The 22293-nt window shown below is 39.2% G+C and overlaps 1 protein-coding gene across 11 annotated transcripts in view; it reads left to right on the forward strand.

The window, feature by feature from the left end:
* The window catches only part of SRPK2 (SRSF protein kinase 2), a 256671-nt gene that overhangs the window by 199080 nt on the left and 35298 nt on the right, over positions 1-22293 (forward strand). For all 11 annotated transcript variants that reach the window (XM_043588645.1, XM_043588642.1, XM_043588652.1 and 8 more), the window contains 4 exons: positions 13383-13491; positions 14154-14241; positions 14464-14551; positions 16839-16945. In XM_043588645.1, the coding sequence (XP_043444580.1) occupies positions 13383-13491; positions 14154-14241; positions 14464-14551; positions 16839-16945 (392 nt within the window). The remainder of the gene's footprint in view (positions 1-13382; positions 13492-14153; positions 14242-14463; positions 14552-16838; positions 16946-22293) is intronic.

Here is a 22293-nt window from a genome sequence, read left to right on the forward strand (position 1 = left end):
GAAAGACCACATGTCATGGTGGGGGGGATGTCAGATTGTCATCGCACTTCTGTACATTAACGCTTTAGGCCAAAAGAAAATAGAGTAATGCATTTGACATACTCAAGAAAAGAAATGGTGAGCCAGAGATTTTGTATCCAGTCAGATAGACCTTCATTCATAGAGGACCCACATAAATTGTTAGGTTACATGCAAATTCTGGGGGCATATTTTTCTCTGAGAAATTGGTTTACAAAAAAACCCCTCAAAACTGCAGACAATCAAAATTAATGCAGAAGCATGGACATAAAGACTGATCTCATTAAATGACAAAACTAACACCTGAAAAATTAACACCTCTATCAGTCCTCTGGAGTTACAGCATACTGTTAAGTAGATTTTTTTTTTTTTTTTTTGAAGGAGAGAGAGAGACAGAGCATGAACGGGGGAGGAGCAGAGAGAGAGGGAGACACAGAATTCGAAGCAGGCTCTAGGCTCTATGCTGTCAGCACAGAGCCTGACGCAGGGCTTGAACCCATGAACTGTGAGATCATGACCTGAGCCTAAGTAGGACGCTCAACCGACTGAGCCACCCAGATGCCCCTCTTAAGTAGATGTATTAACTAGATTCTCAAATGGACTTTAAAGAATCTGTATTTAGTTTCTGTTGACTGTGTTTTTCAATATAATGGCAAATTTTATAACAATGTATTTCGTAGAGGAATGGTTTAGATTCTCCTATCAAAGATACATGAAGAGACCAATGGCTATGCCTGGCATAGTGTATTTAAGAAATAATAGAACTTGTTGGTAATGAATATAAAATGTGTCTTTTAACTCTCTTTAACTGTGAATTCTGAGATTGGTAGGCTATTAGTATGCACAATATATTTTCAGTGAAATTGCACACTTAGTTATGTGTATGTATGAGAAAAAAAGCTTGTGACCCAAATTACAGAGTCAAGTGAATCTTTGTCCTTGGTCTCTTAAAAACAGCCGTTAACCATTTATGATCTGATGTTTACTCCTATGCATTTTTAAGGACTACCAACAACCTCCAAGGTGCATTTATAGAATACTGTGTGTTTTGGGGAGCCTGGGTGGCTCAGTCGGTTGAGCGTCCAACTTGGGCTCAGGTCATGATCTCGTGGTTCATGGGTTCGAGCCCCATGTAGGGCTCTGTGCTGACAGCTCAGAGCCTGGAGCCTGCTTTGTGGATTATGTCTCCTGCTCTCTCTGCCTCTTCCCCTCTCATACTCTGTCTCTGTCTCAAAAATAAATAAAACATTTTAAAAAAATTTTTTAAAAAACTCATTTTTTTTGTTTTTTTTTTTAATGGTTTTTCATTTTTGAGAGAGAGTGAGTGCACAAGCCGGGGATGGACAGAGAGAGAAAGGAGGATAGAGGATCCCAAGCTGGCTCTGCACTGACAGCAGCGAGCCCATTGCAGGGCTCGAACTCAACAACCGTGAGATCATGACCTGAGCCAAAGTCGAAGTCAGATGCTCAACCAACTGAGCCACCCAGGCATCCCTAGAATGCTGAGTTCTAAACCATTCTTGCTGGATGATTCAGAATGTTCTAGACTACAGAATGTAGAGATTAGGCTTTTAGAGTCTGGCTTGCCCCAGTATGCAATTTGCATGTCCACTGTGGGCTCTGTCATTCTTGAGGGTCTTTTCTAGCAAAGTGAAAGTGTCAACATCACTATAGTTTAGAAAAATTTTGCTGTAGCTACAAAATTATAGCACTAAAATGACAGGAAACCTAGTTATTGATCATAAAAGCAGATAAAATCCTTACTGTATTTGATTTTTGTTTAGAATCACATTCTAATTTTGTAAACATTGGGAGCTGGTAGCGGACTTTAACCCTTAAATGTTTGTAGATCCCATTATGGCTGTGTTCAGGATCTTAGAAATCTTATCACAACTCGATTTCCATCTTACCAGTTTGTTTTGAGTACTATACATTTTAATTTTGCAGTATAAAAAATACAAGTTTTCCACTATACAATTCTCTTAGTGGTGTTTTTATATGATATTACTTGGGATGTATTTAAATTGTTAGTTTCCTGTTTCCCCTATCTGATCAGAAGACAAATAAAGGGAAATCTTCTAAGGATATACTGTGTTACTAAATTTTGTTCACAATTAATAATGAAAGTCTACCCTTGAACAACTCTCAAGCCTCTTCACAGTCTGATGCCAGTGTGCTTTTCTTGCTTTCTTAGCATCAAACACAAGTATTTATTTTACCATGAGCATGCCTTCCTGCTGTTGTAATTTTCCTCATGCTATCTCTTATTCCTTCTGGGCCTTCCTCTGTTTTTCTGTGTAATATTAACCCAGAATTTAAATTTAACCCACATCTTAAACTGGCAAAGCCTTGTGCATTTTCCCCTCACATCATACCAAGGAACAGAGAACCATCATCCATGTCTCTTGTGTTCTGTGTTCTGTGCTCTCTCTCTCTCTCTCATGTGTTTATTAATTTGCCTGTTGCGATCCAGGTACTGTGTGGTGAGGATACTATCTCTTGCCCTGGTATAGTGTTTAAAATCTTCCAGGAAGACATGAAAAAAAGAATAATTAAAATATTGTGTTCTGTAACAGAACATGATGAGGCATTATGGAGGTACATAAGACAAGCACAGGACAGGAACTTCTCCTCAGCCAGGAAAATCAGGAAATACTTTCTAGGAGAGGACCTTGTTTGAGCTTATCCTGAAAGATAAGTAGCTATTGATTGTATCTGAACACTTTCACATAGTGGAGACATTTTACACATAAAATACATAGAATACAATAGACAAATAGATGAGGAAATTCTAGAATAAAAATAATTAGTTACATTAAGGTTGATACATAAAGGTTTATTAATAGATATATGTACAATTTAAAAATGTTGCACATTTTCCTCTGTTGCTTGGTCATCAGAGCAAGGAAGGAAATGCAGTGGTTATGAGACTGACAGTTTTCATAAGAGGAAAGTAAACTAGTCACTCTAAACTTCTTGGTGCTGAAGATAAATCTAACAAGAACCAAGACATTTCTGAGATTTTATTCTTCTTGCAAGCTAACAAGTTAGCCAGCCATTTTCATAGTGCTTACAGAAGACATGAGACTCCCGAGTCAGAAACAAAGGATTTTATTACTTACAGCACCACAAGCAGCATGTACTCATGTTCATACTGGTTCCCCTTACCCTCCAAATCCCACAAGGGCCATGTGGAGGCAGGCCCAGGTGGACGCTCTGCACACCATGGAGCACCAAGCTTAGGAAGCTCTAATCTTTTATGGGCATGTAGCCACACCTCCCCGCCTTTGTTCCTGAGGGGACATACTTATACTGGACAGAAACCACTGCGCCCTCTTCTCCAGAAGGAGATGGTATGTCTGTTTTCCAAAGTTACTCACTTTGGAAAACCTTGAAAGGTAGTCTGGAACAAAGGCTACCAATGTCTCTGTTCAAAAGATGTTCAGATAATCTGGTTGGTTCTGAACAGGATTTTCTCATGAGGTGTTACAGTCATGCTGAGGCTGCAGTAATCTGAAGGCTTGACTGGCCCAAAGGATCTCCTTCTCTCATCATTTCACTCGCTGTTGGAAGGTCTGAATTCCTCATGCTGTTTGACTAGAGGCTTCAGTTACTTGCCATATGAGCCTCTCTACAGGGCTGCTCTCAACAAGGAGCTAGCTTAGCAGAGAGAGGGGAGAGAGAGCAACCATGATAGAAGCCAGCGTTTTAATAAGACGATGATAAGCCCCACTCTTTTTTTTTTTTTGACACTCGTATCTCTTGGGAAATTACATTTAACTTGAATTTTGGAAATCTTGGTACTCTTATATTTTAATGTTTGGATAAACCATTAATAAAAAGATAAGTTTCTACAATCAACTTGATATATCACGTCAATAAAAGAAAGGATAAAAAGCATGTGATCATTTCAATAGATGCAGAAAAAGCATTTGATAAAGTACAACATTAATGGTAAAAACCCTCAACAAAGTAAGAGGGAACGTACCTTGGCATAATAAAGGCCATATATGAAAAAAAAAACCCAGCAAACATCATATTCAACAGGGAAAAATTGAGAGCTTTTCCTCTAAGGTCAGGAACAAGACAGGGATATCCACTCACACCACTTTTTTTCATCCTGGAAGTCCTAGCAACAGCAGTCGACAACAAGAAGAAATAATAGGCATCCAGATCAGTAAGGAAGAAGTAAAGCTTTGACTATTTGAAGATGACCTGATACCACATGTAGAAGACCCAAAAGATTCCACCAAAAAAACCTGCTAGAACTGATAAGTGATTTCACTAAAGTTGTGGGATACAAAGTCATATACACAAATCTGTTGCATTTCTGTACATCGATAATGAAGCAGCAGAAAGAGAAATTGAGAAAACAGTCCCATTTACAGTTGCACCAAAAATAATAAAATACCTAGGAATGAATTTAACCAAACTGGTGAAAGACCTGTACTCTGAAAACTACAAACACTGATGAAAGAAATGGAATGATATTCCATGCTATGGGTTAGAAGAAAAACACTGTTAAAATGTCTATACTAACCAAAGTATAGGTTTAAAGCAGTCCCTATCAAAATACCAACAGTATTTTTCATAGAACTAGAACAAACAGTCCTAAAATTTGTATGGAACCGTAAAAACCCCCAAATGGCCAAAGCAGTCTTTAAAAAGCAAAGCAAAGCTGGAGGTATACAATTCCAGACTTCAAGTCATGTTACAAAGCTGTAGTAATCAAAACAGTATGGTACTGGCACAAAAATAGACACATAGATCACTGGAACAGAGTAGAAAACCCAGGAATAAACGCATAATTATGTGGTCAATTTCCAATAAAGCAGGAAAGAATATGTAATAGGAAAACGTCTCTTCAACAAATGGTGTTGGGAAGGCTGGACAGCCACATGCAGAAAAATGAAACTGGACCACTTTGTTACACCATACACAAAAATAAACTCAAAATAGATTAGAGACCTAAATTGAGACCTGAACCCATAAAAGTCCTTGAAGAGAGCACAGGCAGTAATTTCTCTAACATTGGCTATAGCAGTATTTTTCTAGATATGCCTCCTGAGGCAAGGGACATAAAAGCAAAAATAAACTGTTGGGACTACATCAAAATAAAGAGCTTCTACAGAGCAAAGGAAACAATCAAAACCAAAAGACAATCTCCTGAAGATATTTGCAAATGACATAACTGATGAAGGGTTAGTATCCAAAATATATGAAGAACTGATACAACACCCCAAAAACAAATAATCCAATTAAAAAATGGGCAGAAGACATGAACAGACATTTCTCCAAAGAAGGCATCTACCTGGCCAACAGATACATGAAAAGGTGCTCAGCATCACTCATCCTCAGGGCAATGCAAATCAAAACCACAATGAGATATCACATCACACTTGTCAGAATGGCTAAAATCAAAAACACAAGAAACAACATGTGTTGGGTAGGATGTAGAGAAAAAAGAAACCTTCTTGCACTCTTGGCGGGAATGCAGGCTAGTACAGCCACTGTGGAAAACAGTATGGAGGTTCCTCAAAAAACAGAACTACCCTCCAATCCAGTAATTGCACTATTAGGTATTTACCCCAAACGAAAACGCTAATTGAAATGGATACACGCACCCTTATGTTTTTTGCAAGGTTATTTACCATAGACAAACTGGAAGCAGCCCAAGTGTCCATCAGTAGCTGAATAGATAAACAAGATGTGCATATGTACAATGGAATATTACCTAGCCATAAAAAGAATGAAATCTTGCCATTTGCAGCTATGTGGATAGAGAGTATAATGCAAAGAAGAATAAATCAGAGAAAAACAAATACCATATGATATCATTCATTTGTGGAATTTAAGATACAGTTGAGCAAAGGAAAAAGAGAAGGCAAAACTAGAAACAGACTCTTAACCGTTCTGGTTTCTGGAATGAAGGTAGGGTATGTGTGGGGTGGGGAGTGAAATAGGTGATGGGGATTAAGGAATACATTTATTATGATGAGCATTGGGTAATGTATAGAATTGTTGAATCACTATATTTAAATTTTTTTTTGATGTTTATTTTTGAAACGGAGACAGAGCGTGAGTGGGGGAGGGGCAGAGAGAGAGGGAGACAGAATCTGAAACAGGCTCCAGGCTCTGAGCTGTCAGCACAGAGCCTGATGCGAGGCTCGAACCCATGAACCGTGAGATCATGACCTGAGCCAAAGTCGGACGCTTAATCGACTGAGCCACCCAGGCGCCTGAATCACTGTATTTTATACCTGAAACTAATATAGCACTGTATGTTAACTCTACTGGAATTAAAATAAAAACCTTAAAAAAAGATAACTTTCTTTATGACATTTGACAGCTATAAATCATCATTTCTGGAGTGTCACAAACCTTTTGCTGATTGGGCTACGTTAATGAATTCAATTACACGTTGGGTCAGTTAGTTTTACCATCTTAAGTAGCTCTAGACACTACCCTGAATCCTGGCCTGCTGACTCATTAATCTGTGTCATTAGTCGTAGTGGGTTTGGATAATGGCAGAACAACAGTAAACACTTAGGTGGCACTTAATATGTCCCCATGTGTGGTTCTGAGCGAGTGACCACAGGGGCAAGAGTAACCCAGAGAAAAAGAGCAATTTGCTCGGTGTTACTAGCTAGTAAATGCTGGTGTGATTCAAATCATAATCCTTTTTGAAACACATACCTGAATGAGTAATTGGTAGTAGGCAAGAGCTTAAAATTATTTGTTGGACTTTATATTAACATTTCATATATTCAGTGTCTCTCAATCTATGTGTTATACTTAAATCTCTGGCTCTACCGCAAAAATTGTTTCTGCATTTATCTTATTTTATGCTCAAGTGAGTTTTGTTGTTACTTCTTTTGGTCATAGGTAAATAGGAACCCTCTTTGGAAGGATTTTCCTTTGCTCTGAGTTTCCCTGTAGCATTCTCTCCCATTCATTAGTGTTACAGAGACTATTTGGTATAATGACAGATTATATTCATGAGGTTGGTTTTTTTTTTTTTTCAGTTTATTTATTTTGAGAGAGGGGAAGGGGCAGAAAGAGAATCCCAAGTAGGCTCTGTCCTGTCTGCAAGGAGCCCGATGTGGGCTCAAACTCAAAAACCGTGAGATCATGACCTGAGCAGAAGTCAGATGCTTAACCAAGGCACCCAGGCACCCCCTTTTCAGTCCTTTTAATCTGGGAATGAGCCCCCTCTTCTTATAGTTCCCTGGCAACTTTAAGTCTGATGCTGCCTGTAGGTTTTTCACAGAGGCTTTTCTGTTCTTGCTTTGTCAAGAATTTTGATCAGGAATTCATGTTGGACATCAGGAATTTTTTTTTTTTCTGTGTTTATCTAGCTGATCATATGGTTTCTAAGTTTTTATTCCTGGAATAAACCCCAGTTGGTCATGGAGTATTATCTGTTTTATATGTTGTTTAATTAGATTTGATAAAATTTCATTTCGGTTTTTATATCGCCATCATGGGGAAAATTGGTCTGTAGGTTTCTTACCCTTTGCCAGCGTTTGGAATGAAAGTAATGCTGGCTTCATAGAATGGGATTGGGAGTGTTTCCTTCTTTTCAGTTTTCAGGAAGTGTGTAGAATTGTTAGTATTTTTCCTGTAAATGTGTGAGATTATTCACCAATTCATTTTTTTATGGGAAAATAAACTACAAACTGATTTTTAGAAAACCAATATAAAGTTATTTAGGTATATATTTCTTGATTAGAGGTTGGGTATTTTGTGTCTTTCACTGTATGTGTCCATTTCATCTACGTTTTCATATTTATAGGCATAAAATTATTTGTAATACTCTCTTATTATTCTTCTAATAGCTGTAAAAGTATGTAGTGGTGTCACCTCACTCATGTTGCTAATTCGTGTTTTCTTACTTTTGTCCATGGTCAACTTAGCCAGTTTGTGATTTTCATTTTCTCATAGAGCCAGCTTTTGGTTTCACTGATTTGTTTTTCTATTTTTTATGCTTCTTATTTCACAGATTTTGCTATTATTTTTATTCTTTTTTCCTTCTGCTTACGTTGGGTTACATTTGTTCTGTTTCTATTTTCTTAGTCTGGAAACAGCTTATTGATTTGAGATCTTTTTTCTTTTCTGATGTAGACATTTAGAGCTCTAAATATTCCTCTTAAGTGTTAATGTTTCTAGCAACATGTCACAGATTCTGATCTTTTTTTTTTTTTTTTTTTTTTTTTTTAGCATTTATTTATTTTTGAGAGACAGAGAGTGTGCGTGGGGGAAGGGCAGAGAGAGAGGGAGACACAGAACCTGAAACAGGCTCCAGGCTCTGAGCTGTCAGCACAGAGCCTGACGCGGGACTCAAACTCACGAACTATGAGATCATGATCTGAGCCGAAGTTGAACACTTAACCGACTGAGCCACCCAGGCTCCCCATCACAGATTCTGATCTTAAGTTTTCACTTTCATTTAGTGTAGAATACTTTATAATTTCCTTTTGATTTCTTCTTTAACCCATCAGTTATTTTGAAATGGGTTAGTTTCTCAATTTTGTGGTATTTTCTGTTACTCATTTCTAATTTAATTCTGTTGTGGTCTGAGAGCATGCTTTATGCATCTTTTAATTGATGTTGAAACTTGTTTTATGCCCAGTATTTGGTTAATGTTGATATGTGTTCCATGTATTAAAAAATATATATTTGCTGTTGAGTGTTCTCTAAATGTCAATTACATCAAGTTGGTTGATGGTATATTCAAATCTTCCATATTCTTAGTGCTTTTCTGTCTACTTGTTCCATTACCTTTTGAGGAAAGGAACATAGAAATCTTCAGTGATTCCCCAGATATGTCTGTATTATCGTTCTGTGAACAGATTTCTTTTTAGCGTCCCTTCCTTTTTTAAGACTGTGTTGGAAGTGATTCTCAAGTATTTTCTATGACTTTTGAAAGCCTTCATTGGTTAGTGAGAGAAACCTCCCCATCACAGTACTGAGAAACTAGTGTCTATAAAAAAAAAAAAAAGTAATAATATACCTTCAGTGGAAAATAAAGACTTTGCTGCAAATCCTTCCAGACTATTGTATATGACAGAATTCTGAACTTTTGATTCAGTCAAATTGATTAATTTGGGCTCAACAAGGAAAAGGGAGCCCTCTTTATCTTTGACCAATAATTCCAGAACAGCTAAGAAACATCGTTTTAGAATTGTCTTCTTTGGATCCTTAATAGTACAAGTAGAACTTGAGTTACACTTTTCGTGAATGTGCTGGAGGACTAGGAGTTAGAGAAGAAATCAGTGAATGAATGTAATTACTTAATCCATTTTTATTCTCTTGTATTTGTAATCAAATCTAATATTTTTGTTCTAACGTTCTTTAAAACTCAGAGGAAAACTTCTCAGTGCTAAGTGCATGACCTTTACACTAAATAATACACATAGTGAAATACAAATATGTCAGCCAAACCCCAAAGCCATGGTAGTTGTCAAGTGCTTGAGTCTTTCTGGTACTCTGCCCAATGCCACGAGCAGGGTCTACTCCCGTACTGCCTGTGGTACAGCATCAATAGGAGAGGCTCTTGTGTAGTCTGTGACTGGTTGTGAGATTCCTTGTGTGCTAGGTGGTGTTCTGAGCCATGGAGTGGCCATCGCTAATGGTCATTATGGGTGCATGCTGTTAGCTGATCTCAGGGAACTGGAGAATTTTTTTTGGCAGAGTTCCTGAAGGGTCCATTTTCTCTAATTCCGCGGGTGTTCTTTAGGTTGATGTGGTTGCTCTGCTCTGGGGAGTCATGCTCAACCTTTCTGGCAGCATGAGTATTAGTTACCCTTCTGTGACAAAGAGATTGAGAAATGGTCAGAAGAGACTTATTTTCTGTAGCAATCTGGGAGTTAGGGTAGGAGAATATGTAGCATATAGACTTGAAATTGTCAAATTTATGTCAGATGTCCAAAATAAAAGGATAGATGTTTTTTAGCACTTTTATTGTATTCAAAAATTGCTTCTCTCCCTCTCTTGTTTAGTTGGCCTGTTTTTAGGTATGTTATTCTTTCTTTTTCTTCTTTTTTTTTTTTATCCTCTGCTAGGTACATTATTCTTAGCTCGTCTCTGGGCTCCTGAGATAAATGGACTAAACTAGTAATTTCCTTTCTTCAACTTTCAAAGTCCCATTGAGAAAAGGAGCAGCTGGCTTCTGCTGTGATTACATTGGAAACCGCGCTCTTCTGTTCTTGCCCACGTGGACGCACTCTGGGCTGTTTGAGAATTCAAATCTGAAACATAGCATAGTGATACCAATTTCTTCTCTTTATGCATAATTAAATTATTTTTAAACTTAGCGACTTTAATGTTGGCACTAATATGCAATTAAGTAGTCAGGAGCTTTTAATTAAGCTATCAAGTGTTCCCTGTATACTAAGTCCAGGAAATAGTCCTACAGTTGTTGAAAATGAAGCTCATTTCTTCCTGGTGGACACAGTGTGGACTTTGGAGTCAGACCCAGTTTCCAGCCCTGAACCTACTAAGCACTGTGTCTGAGACTTGTGTCCGCTTCAGCAGTGGAGAAACCGCACCATCTGCTTGGTGGGGTGGTTGTAAGAAATTTCAGAGACACTGGCGTTTCCTAAATACTTTGTGTTGTGAGGGGTGCCTGGGTGGCTCAGTCGGTTAAGCGTCCGACTTCGGCTCAGGTTGTGATTTCACGGTTCGTGGGTTCGAGCCCCACATTGGGCTCCATCCTGACAGTTCAGAACCTGGAGCCTGCTTCGGATTCTGTGTCCCCCTCTCTCTGCCCTTCCCCTGCTCACGCTTTGTCTCTGTCGCTCTTTCTCAAAAATAAATAAACATTAAAAACACAACTTAAAAAAATTAAAAAAAATACTTCGTGTTGTGAAATGTGACTTGTTGTTTTGAAGGAATCATTTCCTGTGCAAATATGTCTGGAATTTGCAGCAGGCTCCCTTCTCTTTGAGGTCCCTTCATGCGTGAAAACTTTGGGCTTTTGGAACCCCTTTGGTCAAGAATCCTCTCTGCTTCGTTGAACTTTGCATTTCCCAAACAGACTTCTCCTCTCTTCTTCTCCCCACCCCTGCCATGGAACGTTATGGAACATATTGTAGTTTATGTTTCTTTTCATGGAACGTGGTTTTGAAAATAAAGTGCCTAGTACAATGCCCCTAATTTGTACTGGGTAAATTATAGGTTTTTTCCTCCTTCTTTTCAGTGTTAATGTTAATGGTTCAAAACTGAATTGTAAACTCAGAGCCCACTTCAATTTTAGTCTAACCTTCTCAGTAAGTAATCAGCCATTTTGTTTTTCCAGGTTTTTTTTGAGATGTATTTAATAATATATAAATACTGTATAAGCACTGTATAAACTTAAGGTGTACAGCACAATGACTTGATATATGTGTATATTGTGAAATGATTACCACAGCGAGTTTAGTCAGCACCCATCCATCCATTTAATAATTTGCTATATTTTATTCTTCATTTATTATCTTTTAGTTCATATCTTTTACCCAAAATGTTGTTAAAGACTTTGATGTTAAAATACGAGAAATGCAGTGTACTGGTAGGAGAGTAAGAATCTTGCAGCGCAGTGTCTGGTTAAATTCCTGCTTCACTAGTTCATTTAAGTAACATTTTAAATATTCATAAACGTTCATAGTATTTCTTGGAAGTTTGCTCCTAGCACTCTGAAAGATACTTAAGTGTAGTGAAAGATGTGGCGTAGATACTTCCTGCACCTACTTTGAGCCTCTGAACACTAGGTGGAAACCATGCATGTCTTTCTTGAGTGACTTGTAAGAATTCTGTAGATTTAAGAAGTGAGAAGTAACAACTTTGCAGTAAAAAAGCAGATGTTAAAAGAATAAACAGTAGGAGAGTATTTTGTTGTTTTAGTAAGAAATGAAGATAGATAAAAAGAATAAAAGTAATTTTATGCCCAGAGATATTTGTTGCTAACATCTTACGCTCCTAGATTTTTTTCTTGTGTAGTCCACAAAAATAGTACCATGTTTATACACGCTGCTTTGTAGCCGGCTTATTTTACTTGCACATGCGAAGTAAAGGGCTTTTTACACCAGGTATCTGTGAAAGCACCCTTATCTTTCCCCAGTATCTGCCTTAACAGCGTGCCCTCTCTCACTCTCCAGCCTGTTTCTCAGCAGAAGTTGGAGGTTGGAAGAAGAGTGAGGAGAGGAGCAAGCTGTCTTGGAGGGTAAACTGTTGTACCTTATATGATTCCTTATTGGCTGTGTGTAAACTATTGGTGTGTGCAGAATTAGGCAGAGTACGCATCCTTCATTTCGCTGAGTTATGTTATACTGACCCAAAAAGATTTGCACTGAATTTATTGCTTAGAAGAAGAGGAAAAGGTTGTTTGGAAAGATCAAAAGCTGGCATGTGCGTGTTTTGTACACCTAGAATTAATAATAAATCTGAAATTCTTTGGGCACCTGGTGGCTCAGTCATTTGAGCATCCGATTTCAGCTCAGATCATGATCTCACAGTTCGTGAGTTTGAGCCCCGCGTTGGGCTCTGCTGACAACTCAGAGTCTGGAGCCTGCTTTGGATTCTCTTTCCCTCTCCCTCCCCTCCCGCTCCCCCCTCCCCTCTTCCCCCTTCCCCCTTCTTTCCTCCTCCCCCCTTCCCTCCCCCTCTCCCCCTCTCCCCTTGTCTCCCCCTCTTCCTCTCTTCCTCTCTCCCTGTTTCCCTCTCCCTCTCAAAAATAAACTTTAAAAAATTTTTAAATAAAAAAATCTGAAATTCTTGTAATGGAGTACTGGATGGTTTGTTTACTTTCTAAGTTAAATCCAAACAAACAAAAAGCCAAGTAGAATGGCAAAGGACATTTTTCTCTTGATGAAAGATATTTTTGAGAAAAATGTTAGATTATTAAACATATTTTGATCTGATTTTATTAGTTAGAGCTTGATTGCATGGTATCAAGAACTGACAAAAGAGGGAGCTTGGATTAAGCTCAGTTGATAGAACATGTGACTCTTGATCTCAGGGTTTTAAGTTCAAGCCCCACAAAGTGTAGAGATTACTTAAAAAGAAATGAAGTCTTGGGGCGCGCCTGGGTGGCACAGTCGATTGAGTGTCTGACTTCTGCTCAGGTCATGATCTCTGGTTTGTGAGTTCGAGCCCCACGGTGGCTTCTGTGCTGACAGCTTGCAGCAGGAACCTGGCGCCTGCTTCTGATTCTGTCTCTCTGCCCCTGCCCTACTCATGCTCTGTCTCTGTCTCTCTCTTTCACATATAAATAAACATTTAAAAGATAATAATAAAATCTTTAAAAAAAAGAAGAAAAACTGACAAAGGAAGAGAATTTATTACTATTTCTCTGAAAGTAAAAAAAATTTTTTTTTTAATAAAAGGTGGCTACCATCCGGTGAAAATTGGAGACCTCTTCAATGGCCGCTACCATGTCATTAGGAAGCTAGGATGGGGACACTTCTCAACTGTCTGGCTGTGCTGGGATATGCAGTAAGTGTTCTTTGTCATTCGTGCATTTCATTTCTGGTCTAGTTCAACCTTTATAAGACAGGCTGGCTGAGGAGCAGAGGTGTTTGTGTGGTGGCCTGAGAGGACATAGCACAGGCCTGCTCCACCCAGCTAGACACTCCCCCCTCAGTCTGAAGTTCTCTTGTCGGTTATCTTAACGTATTAACTTCCTTCTGCTTATATATCTGCAGCTTATTCAGTGATACTGCATGACATTGGACGTACTGTTCTTCTAGTAATTCATGCATAGCAGAAAAATATTCAAATGTAAAATAATAACGTATAAGCCTTTAAATCAGTGGTTTCTGACTTTTTTAAAAAAGTCATGAGCCCATAGTGTAAAACTGCACCGCTGCCCAGTGTACATATACATACGTACTAAAACAGAAATGTTAACAGAGTAATACTGACTCTACATGATGAACTCTGACATTTTCCCAGTCTACCTTATTCTTATTAGGAAAAAACAAACACACAACAAAAAAGAGATTATTTTGATCCATGAACCTGTTGCTTAATTATGACCACACAGTTTGAAAAGTACTGTTTTAAAGGAAAGGTTATTAAATGTTTCTGTTTATTGAATAGATCTTATTATAGTGATCACTTCTGATAATATAAAAAATATGCATTTTTTTTTTAAGGGGGAAAAGATTTGTTGCAATGAAAGTTGTAAAAAGTGCCCAGCATTATACAGAGACAGCCTTGGATGAAATAAAATTGCTCAAATGTGTAAGTACTGCAAAAATGTGAATAATGTAAGAAAAATTAATGACTTAAAATTTTATAGAGGAATTTTTTTAGGTTTTACTTAATTAAAATTGAATTTATTTTTTATAAATTCAAATACTGAATCATTTATTTTTAAAAACAAAGACATTTTTGATTGGTATAATGGAAATGACTTTCAGTCTTAAATGCCTCCTGTTCTTGAATTCATTTTTCTTTCCATAGGTTCGAGAAAGTGATCCCACTGACCCAAATAAAGACATGGTAGTACAGTTAATTGATGACTTCAAGATTTCAGGCATGAATGGAATACGTATCCTTATTGACAGTTCTTCTGCTTCCTAATGGCTAAATTACAATGTAGCTTTTCTTTTTACTTTTAAACCATGGCAGTATTTAAACTCATTTAAACTTCTGTTTCCTGTGCCCCATCACTGCCATATAATGCCTCTAGTATGATCACCGAGTGTTGTAAAATGGTATGCCAAAACATTCCCCAATTCCTGCCAATCTGTTTCGGTGTCTTGGGTAATCTCTCTGGGGCCGTACAATTACTCAGCATCCTTCTTGTACATGCTGCTAGCTCTTTGACATTCTTCTTGTCCAAGCACTGGGCTCTACCTTCAGTATCAAGCTGGGGAGTGCCTTACATATGTGTAAGTAGAGAGCAGAGAAAGATTAGCCGCAGTCATCTTTACACATTACAAGGAGCAAAATATCGGGTGTGTCAAGAGCCAGGGTCTTCCCTTGACTGATCTTTTGCTCCCTCCTTTATATCATGTTTGGAACAGATCTTGATATTTGACCTGCTCAGGCTCCAGAAACCTGAGGACAAAGCCATCCCCCAGCCCAGATCGACATCCTGTTTCTGCATCTCCTAAGCCTTAATCTTTTAGGGAAGCACTCCCTGCATATGTTTGAAGGAGATTCTGTATTTCTTTTAGAGATTGGACTCGAGGGTACTAGTAAGTGTCACTGCCTGCTGCTGTCACCTTGCCCTTTGCCTCAAGATCATTTCTGCTAGCTGCTGAGTGCATTTCCCCCCTTGGTAGATAGGAAGATAGAGCTGGTCCTCTGCTCTGTCCCCAGGTGAGCCTGTCTGTGAGCAGGCATGGCAGCCCCTCCTCCTGTATCAGTTCTGCAAGGCAGTTTGCTGGGATATCTGACAGGGTCTCTTTGGAGAAACCACCTGATTTATGGGCAAGTACACATTCCAGTGGCTATTCTTACCTTTAAATAAATTGCTCAGAAACCATTATGGTCCCATTTGGTCAGTGCTTAGAACTATTGGTCTTTGGCTCTGTGTCTTTTACTAACTTTAGTCCTTAGTTTGCCATTTTTTTATAATGAGTTGGGAAATAAAACTTCTGGCTTTAGATTATCTGTGCATGAATCTGTAATGTTCTCGAACACTGTAGAAATATTTTATTAAAAAAAAATACTTAAAGTGACAAATATTGTGGTAATGTGAGTGGTAGATCCAGGTATTGTAGAAAATATTAAATCAACCAACCTGTTTTAATAACCTATCTGTCGGCTTGCAGGGATGAACAGTATATTCTCAAAGGCTTTCAGAGCCAGTTGACGTTTTCCTGTATGAATGATATGAATATACTTGTATGATGGATTCTGATGGATCATAGTTCTGGAGAGTCCATGATTGACTAGAATTTCTATTGGGGGGAAAAAACACCCAGATTCCTGAGATTTCATTATTATAGGTGGGTCTTAGTGCCATGTCTTATATTGTCATCTTGTGTTATTGAAAGCTGCCTATAGTGTTAAAGTTGATCTAGTTCTGCAGTGAAAGATAGTATTGAAGGGAAAGATTAAATGTCTTCATTATGTTTTTTAAATTTCTATTTTATAAAGTGTTCTATGGAATGGAAATTTATTTTTTTATTTTTTTATTTTTTTAACGTTTATTTTTGAGACAGAGAGAGAACATGAATGGGGGAGGGTCAGAGAGAGAGGGAGACACAGAATCCGAAACAGGCTCCAGGCTCTGAGCTGTCAGCACAGAGCCCGATGCGGGGCTCGAACTCACCGACCGCAAGATCATGACCTGAGCCGAAGTCGGACGCTTAACTGACTGAGCCACCCAGGTGCCTGTGGGATGGAAATTTAGACAGTCAGGGAGGATACCTAAGACATTTTTGTTGTTGTTGTTGTTTTCCTCTCATCAGTTTTTATGAGGTTTCAGCCTGGTTCACTTTTCATTAAGGCTGATTATCAGGAAGGAGGGTGTTGAAATGATCGAGAGCACAGGGAGGTTTGGGGTTGGGTCGTGGTCCATCCGGAACCGTGTGATGCCAAAAAGCACTTCCAGCTCCTGGGTTCACTGTGGTCACTTCTGTGTATGGTGGTGAGCACATTGTTTGAACGTGACGAGCACGCAATGAGTAACATATAGGATATGAGTACTTAGTGTTAGATCTCTTCATTCAGGTGAGAAACAGCAGGTGACCACTTGTATTATTGATACTAGTGATGTTGCATTTCATAAAGAAAGAAATGCCAAGTGCTACAGCGATGGCTGCTTTGAGTAATTGCATCACTCCAGGAAATGTATCTGCAGATGGTCCTTAACCGTGTCCCAGATGTCTGCATGGTCTTCGAAGTGCTTGGCCACCATCTCCTCAAGTGGATCATCAAGTCCAACTACCAAGGCCTCCCAGTACGTTGTGTGAAGAGTATCATTCGACAGGTGAGGACATGAGAACAGCCCCCACCCTCCATTACCTAACTGGCTAGCCTTTCAACACGGATTCCTGTTCTTAAAAATATGCTTAGCATACACATGTGCACACACACACACACTCACACACATATAAATATATATAATTTTTATTTTACATATATACATGTATATTACAGTGCATAACATTTTGAACTTGTTATGTCAATTTTATATTTATTTAATGATATGCCATCCTGTCTTGTAAAGAGAGAAATTTGTAAATGTCAGGCATGCATTTCTTTTGGTGTATTGATCTTTTATTTAAAGTAAATGGTATGGTATACTGAGAGATTGTTTTATCTAATGTCATTACTACAAAATGTCCCACTTAGTTCCTTAGAAAATAGTTCAGAAGAAATAGATAATTTGTGTTTGTTTACTATTTCTGCATATCTTTGGATAGAGTCTAGATGAAAGATAATACAAGGTATGTTTAAGTTGTATAGGGAGGGGGCTCTTGGGTGGCTTAGTTGATTAAGCGTCCGACTTCGGCTCAGGGCATGATCTTTTGGTCTGTGAGTTCGAGCCCGACGTCAGGCTCTGTGCTGACAGCTCAGAGCCTGGAGCCTGCTTCGGATTCTGTGTCTCCCTCTCTCTCTGCTCCTCCCCCGCTCATGCTCTGTCTCTCTCTCTCTCTCTCTCTCTCTCTCTCTCTCTCTCTCTCTGTCAAAATAAATAAAAACATTAAAAAAAATTTTTAAATAAAAGTTGTATAGGGAGTATTGTACTAGATTTGTATTTTGTTCAATTGCCTTGACAAAAGAAAACATCTAGCTGGGGTCTGGTTCGGTTATGATGTTCCTGCAAATATTTCTAGAATGAAAATATACACATATCAGAGATCTGGTAATGAGAAATGTTTACCAGATTCAGTTTTCTGTATGGGATATATCAGTCTGTGCTCCTCATTGCCTTGCTAGCCTAAATTAGGAAAGTTGGAGATATGACTTATTCTGAATTACCTGTTCTGACATCATGGATAATTGCCGAGGATAATGTTGCAAAGGAAGTAATATTGGGGGGTGGGGGTGGAGGGGGCGGGGGTTGTTGCTTGGTTTGCTTGAGAAGAGGATTAGGTGATTTGGTGCCCTTCTCTTGTCCCCAGGGCCCAGAGCTTGAGCAAGGCCTGCTCAGGGGTTTCCAGACCTGAAATGCAGGCCTCAGTTCAGAATTCTTACATAGGTAAAGAATCAGGGAATGATTTACAATTAAGAATTGTGAATTCAAGAGAAGCCTACAAAAGAACCTTCCTTACAATTGTAGTATAGATAGTATTTGCACATATGCATATAAGTAGGTTTTTAACTTTTGAAATTGTGTATAGGTAGCATTGTTGAGTCAGCCTGAGTGTTCACCATTTATGTTTGTCTCTTTGCAGTGCAAATTGGCAGCTTGTCTTCTAACATTATATATGTTACACAGGAAGAGAGGCTGGAGGGAGAGGGGCTCTTTGCCTTGGCTTATACAGTGGAATGCTATACTTGTACATAGTATTATGTTAGGTATACAGACTTGTGGCCAGATTTTGTTTAATAATATCTGTTCCCCTTTAGACTTTAGATAGTAGCACTTTAGTATTTTAACATGGTTAATAGCTCAAATGAAAAAACAATTTCCCTTTAACATGGTGTGTGTTGGGGGGGGGGTTGTGATTAACATCAGTTTTTCAATCCCTAAATAACACTTCAGTATTTATAACTATCAGTGGCAACTCTAAACTCTGAAAAAAAATCATCTTGTTAAAACTCTGAAAAAATTTCTTAATTATCTCTGATAAACCCTGAAAATATTAAGATTTACTTGTTCTAACAAAAAGTAAATAATTTGAGAAATACTGCCTTGCATATATTTCACGTAGGGTCTGTCTTTCCCTTGAACCCCGTACTTTGAAAGATATGTGCAGTTGCCACAGCGACTGACCGTGTCACAACTCAGGCTGGGCAGTGAAGGAAGGTGACTTCCCAGAGGAACCATTCGTATTTATTTTGTGTTCCAGAAAAGGGAAACAAAATGTAGCCTTTCATAGCACATGAAAGAGTCTGTAAATCTAATGATGAAATTCTTGGGGTTTAATGGAATTTTAGTGGGTACTTGCTGAAAGAACAAATGATTTTAATGACTGTGTTATCCTCAGTGTAATTCACATACACTGTGCTTTGCAGGCTGAGAACTCGAGTGTTCCACTGGTCTAAAATTTCAAGATGCAGTTTTCATTTTCTGTACTTAGTTATTGTAGGCAGTATTAGAAGTTTTGTGTATATATGTGTGTGTGTATATATATATACATATATATATATATATTTTTTTTAGGAAGAATACAGAATCTGGATTTTTTCCCCTAAATTTGTAACTTTCAAAGCAGTAAATTGATATATATCCCAGTTAATAATCTATATATCTGAGTTTCCCTTCATTCCCTTTGATTCAGTCTGTGGATTCAGTATTTTAATCCTTTATTAATAGACCTCACAGTTACATTGCTTCCCAGAACCAGACTAGGTACACCAGCTTTCTAATACCCTTCCACTGTGTGGCCTCCTTTGCCTTCAGTCAGGCTAACCCTGTGTGACTCACCCCTGTCAACTGTCATTTGCCATGCTTCAGTTGTCACCTAGGCATCGGGTCTTTGACTCCCAATCTTTCTGCTTCCAGCGCCACCATCCTTAGTTCAGGCCCTTATCACCTCCAGCCAGTCCTCTCCTTCTCTCTCCTCTCCCAGAGGCTGTTCCGCTTCCCTGTCCCAGGTTTTTCTCCGTTCCATTGGCAGTTACCTTCCAAAATGAAACTTTGCTTCAGTAATTCGCACTTTGCATTTAGAAACCTCTAGTACCTCTCCATTGCCTGTTGACTAAAGCCTAACTGCTCATTGTCCACTCTCAGGAAGCAACATGTGGGGTGATAAAGAGCTTGGTTTTGGTGTCAGATGTGTCCTTCTCAATGCTAAGGGACCTCAGCTTAGTTCCTTAGCCTCTTTATGCCACAATTACATCATGAAGTGAGAATAATAATGGTACCTTCCTTGCTACATTATTGTTACAACGTAAAGGGATACTACTATTGATTATTACAATTTTTTTTGAAGTTTATTTACTTATGCCGAGAGCGTGCTGGAGAGAGTGAGAGAGAGCATGAGTGGAGAGGGGCAGGAAGCGAGGGAGAGAGATTATCCCAAGCAGGCTCCAAGCTGTCTGTGCAAGCCTGATGTGGGGCTCGAACCCACAGATGGTGAGATTATGACCTGAACCAAAACCAAGAGTCAGATGCTTACCCAGCTGAGCCACCCAGAAGGCCTGATTATTACAAATTTTTATTCAGGGCTTAGTATGTGCCAGGCATAGTTGTAAGTACTTTGCAATTTTTCATTCATTGAGTATTCATAGTAACTCTGCAAAATAGGTATTTTTACCCTTCTGATTTTATGGGAGAGGAACTGAGGCATTGAGAGGTTAAGTAACTCACTCCTAGTTAGGAATTAACTTAAAAAGTAGTAAGCCGTGGAACCGGAATTCATACCCAGGTGGTCTGGCTCTGGAGGTCTTGTGTTTAGCATTTTGCCCAGCAGCATATACACCATTGGAATTGTATTTGGCCTAATGTCCGATAACATTTAAATCACTGTTCTTCCAATGAACCTATTTATGGGTTTCTGCCATCTGGTATCAACCCGTATTTCCCCTTGCAAACCCTGATTCAGCTTTTGTCTCCTAGCAGGTGATTTTTTTTTTCCCATTAAGTAATCTTTTAAAGAAAAGAGGTAATACATGTGAGTGTTCTAAAATGTATGTCCTTCAGATACCCAGTTTCTCTCCTAGAGCCAACCAAGTTACCAATCTCTTATGAATATTCAAAAATGCCCAGGTGTTTGTAAATACATGTTGATTTACCGGAATTTTTATTCATAAATGGTTACCAGTTTCATTTTGTAGGTATTTTAGAGAAAGTTATTCACCTTGCCCGTTTTTTTTTAGCTGCACATCTTTGATCACTTCCTTTGTCTTAGGTTCTTGAAAATACCATCTTTTCTGCCCATGTTTTTATTTTTTTTTATTTTTTAATTTTTTTCAACGTTTCATTTATTTTTGGGACAGAGAGAGAGCATGAATGGGGGAGGGGCAGAGAGAGAGGGAGACACAGAATCCGAAACAGGCTCCAGGCTCTGAGCCATCAGCCCAGAGCCTGACTCGGGGCTCGAACTCACGGACCGTGAGATCGTTACCTGGCTGAAGTCGGACGCTTAACTGACTGCGCCACCCAGGCGCCCCTCTGCCCATGTTTTTAAAGACTCAACCAAAATTTTGCTTCTGTGACAAAGTCTTCCCCAGTTCAAAATGCTATTTGTGCCCTCCTCAGTATGCCTGCGGCCTGCATTGGGTCCTTCCCTAATGATTGTGGAGTCTTACAGCACGAGCCACAGTTCGACAGGCCTGGCACAAGACATTTGGACTGGGTAATTCTTTGTCATGGGGACCTGCCTTGTGCATTGTAGGGTGTTGCCAACCGACTAGATGCCTGTATCAGCTGCCATCGCCGCAACTGCGACCATTGAAAGCGTCTCTCAGCTTTGTCACATGTCCCCGAGGAGGCAGAATTCCCTCCTGTTGAGAACCTGGAACAGGGGAAAGTGCAGTGGATACACGCCTTGCCAATAGACTTCACTTCAAATAATAACTTGGGCACTTACTGTTTTGTGACCCTGATCGGACCACGTAGCCTCTGTGAGCCTGTCTTCGCATTTGTAAAATTGGGATGATAGTTCGTAACTTGTGGCTTTATTGTGGAGATTATTATGGAGGGACTGCTGATAAAGCATCCGGCGCGGCGACCAGCGCATAGTAGCCACTGTGTCTTCCCACCTGCTGTGTGAGCTCTCAGAGTGACGCATCGTGTGTGAGTTCTCTTTGCTGCTTCTTCATACAGTAGGTGGTCAAAGGATGTTTGTGACTGGTTGTCTTTCCTTAAATGAAGGAAGAAGTGTCCGTTTCTCTTTTTACTCTACAAAATGGCTCACTTGCTGTGATTTGATGGGCTTGTCGACAACACTACCACCTGTTGATCATTTTAAAACTAATGACATAGTTGAATCATCTGCTTTTTCAGGGCTTCTGATACACTGTTACCAGTCCTTTGGTCAGTTCTTAGCCGTCCTCAGGTAGCCCTGGTGACCTGGTTCTGGGTCAGAGAAGGGCCGTGCTGGTGGCTTCTGGGATGCCGTGGGCAGCCCCTGCCTTCCCCCAGGCTGCTGCACCGGCTCAGTTGTAGACTCTTGTGGGTGTCTGTTCACCCCCCAGCTTTCATTTCTTTCTTCTTTTTAAATC

The sequence above is a fragment of the Prionailurus bengalensis genome, chromosome A2, assembly GCF_016509475.1.
Source record: "Prionailurus bengalensis isolate Pbe53 chromosome A2, Fcat_Pben_1.1_paternal_pri, whole genome shotgun sequence".
NCBI lineage: Eukaryota > Metazoa > Chordata > Mammalia > Carnivora > Felidae > Prionailurus > Prionailurus bengalensis.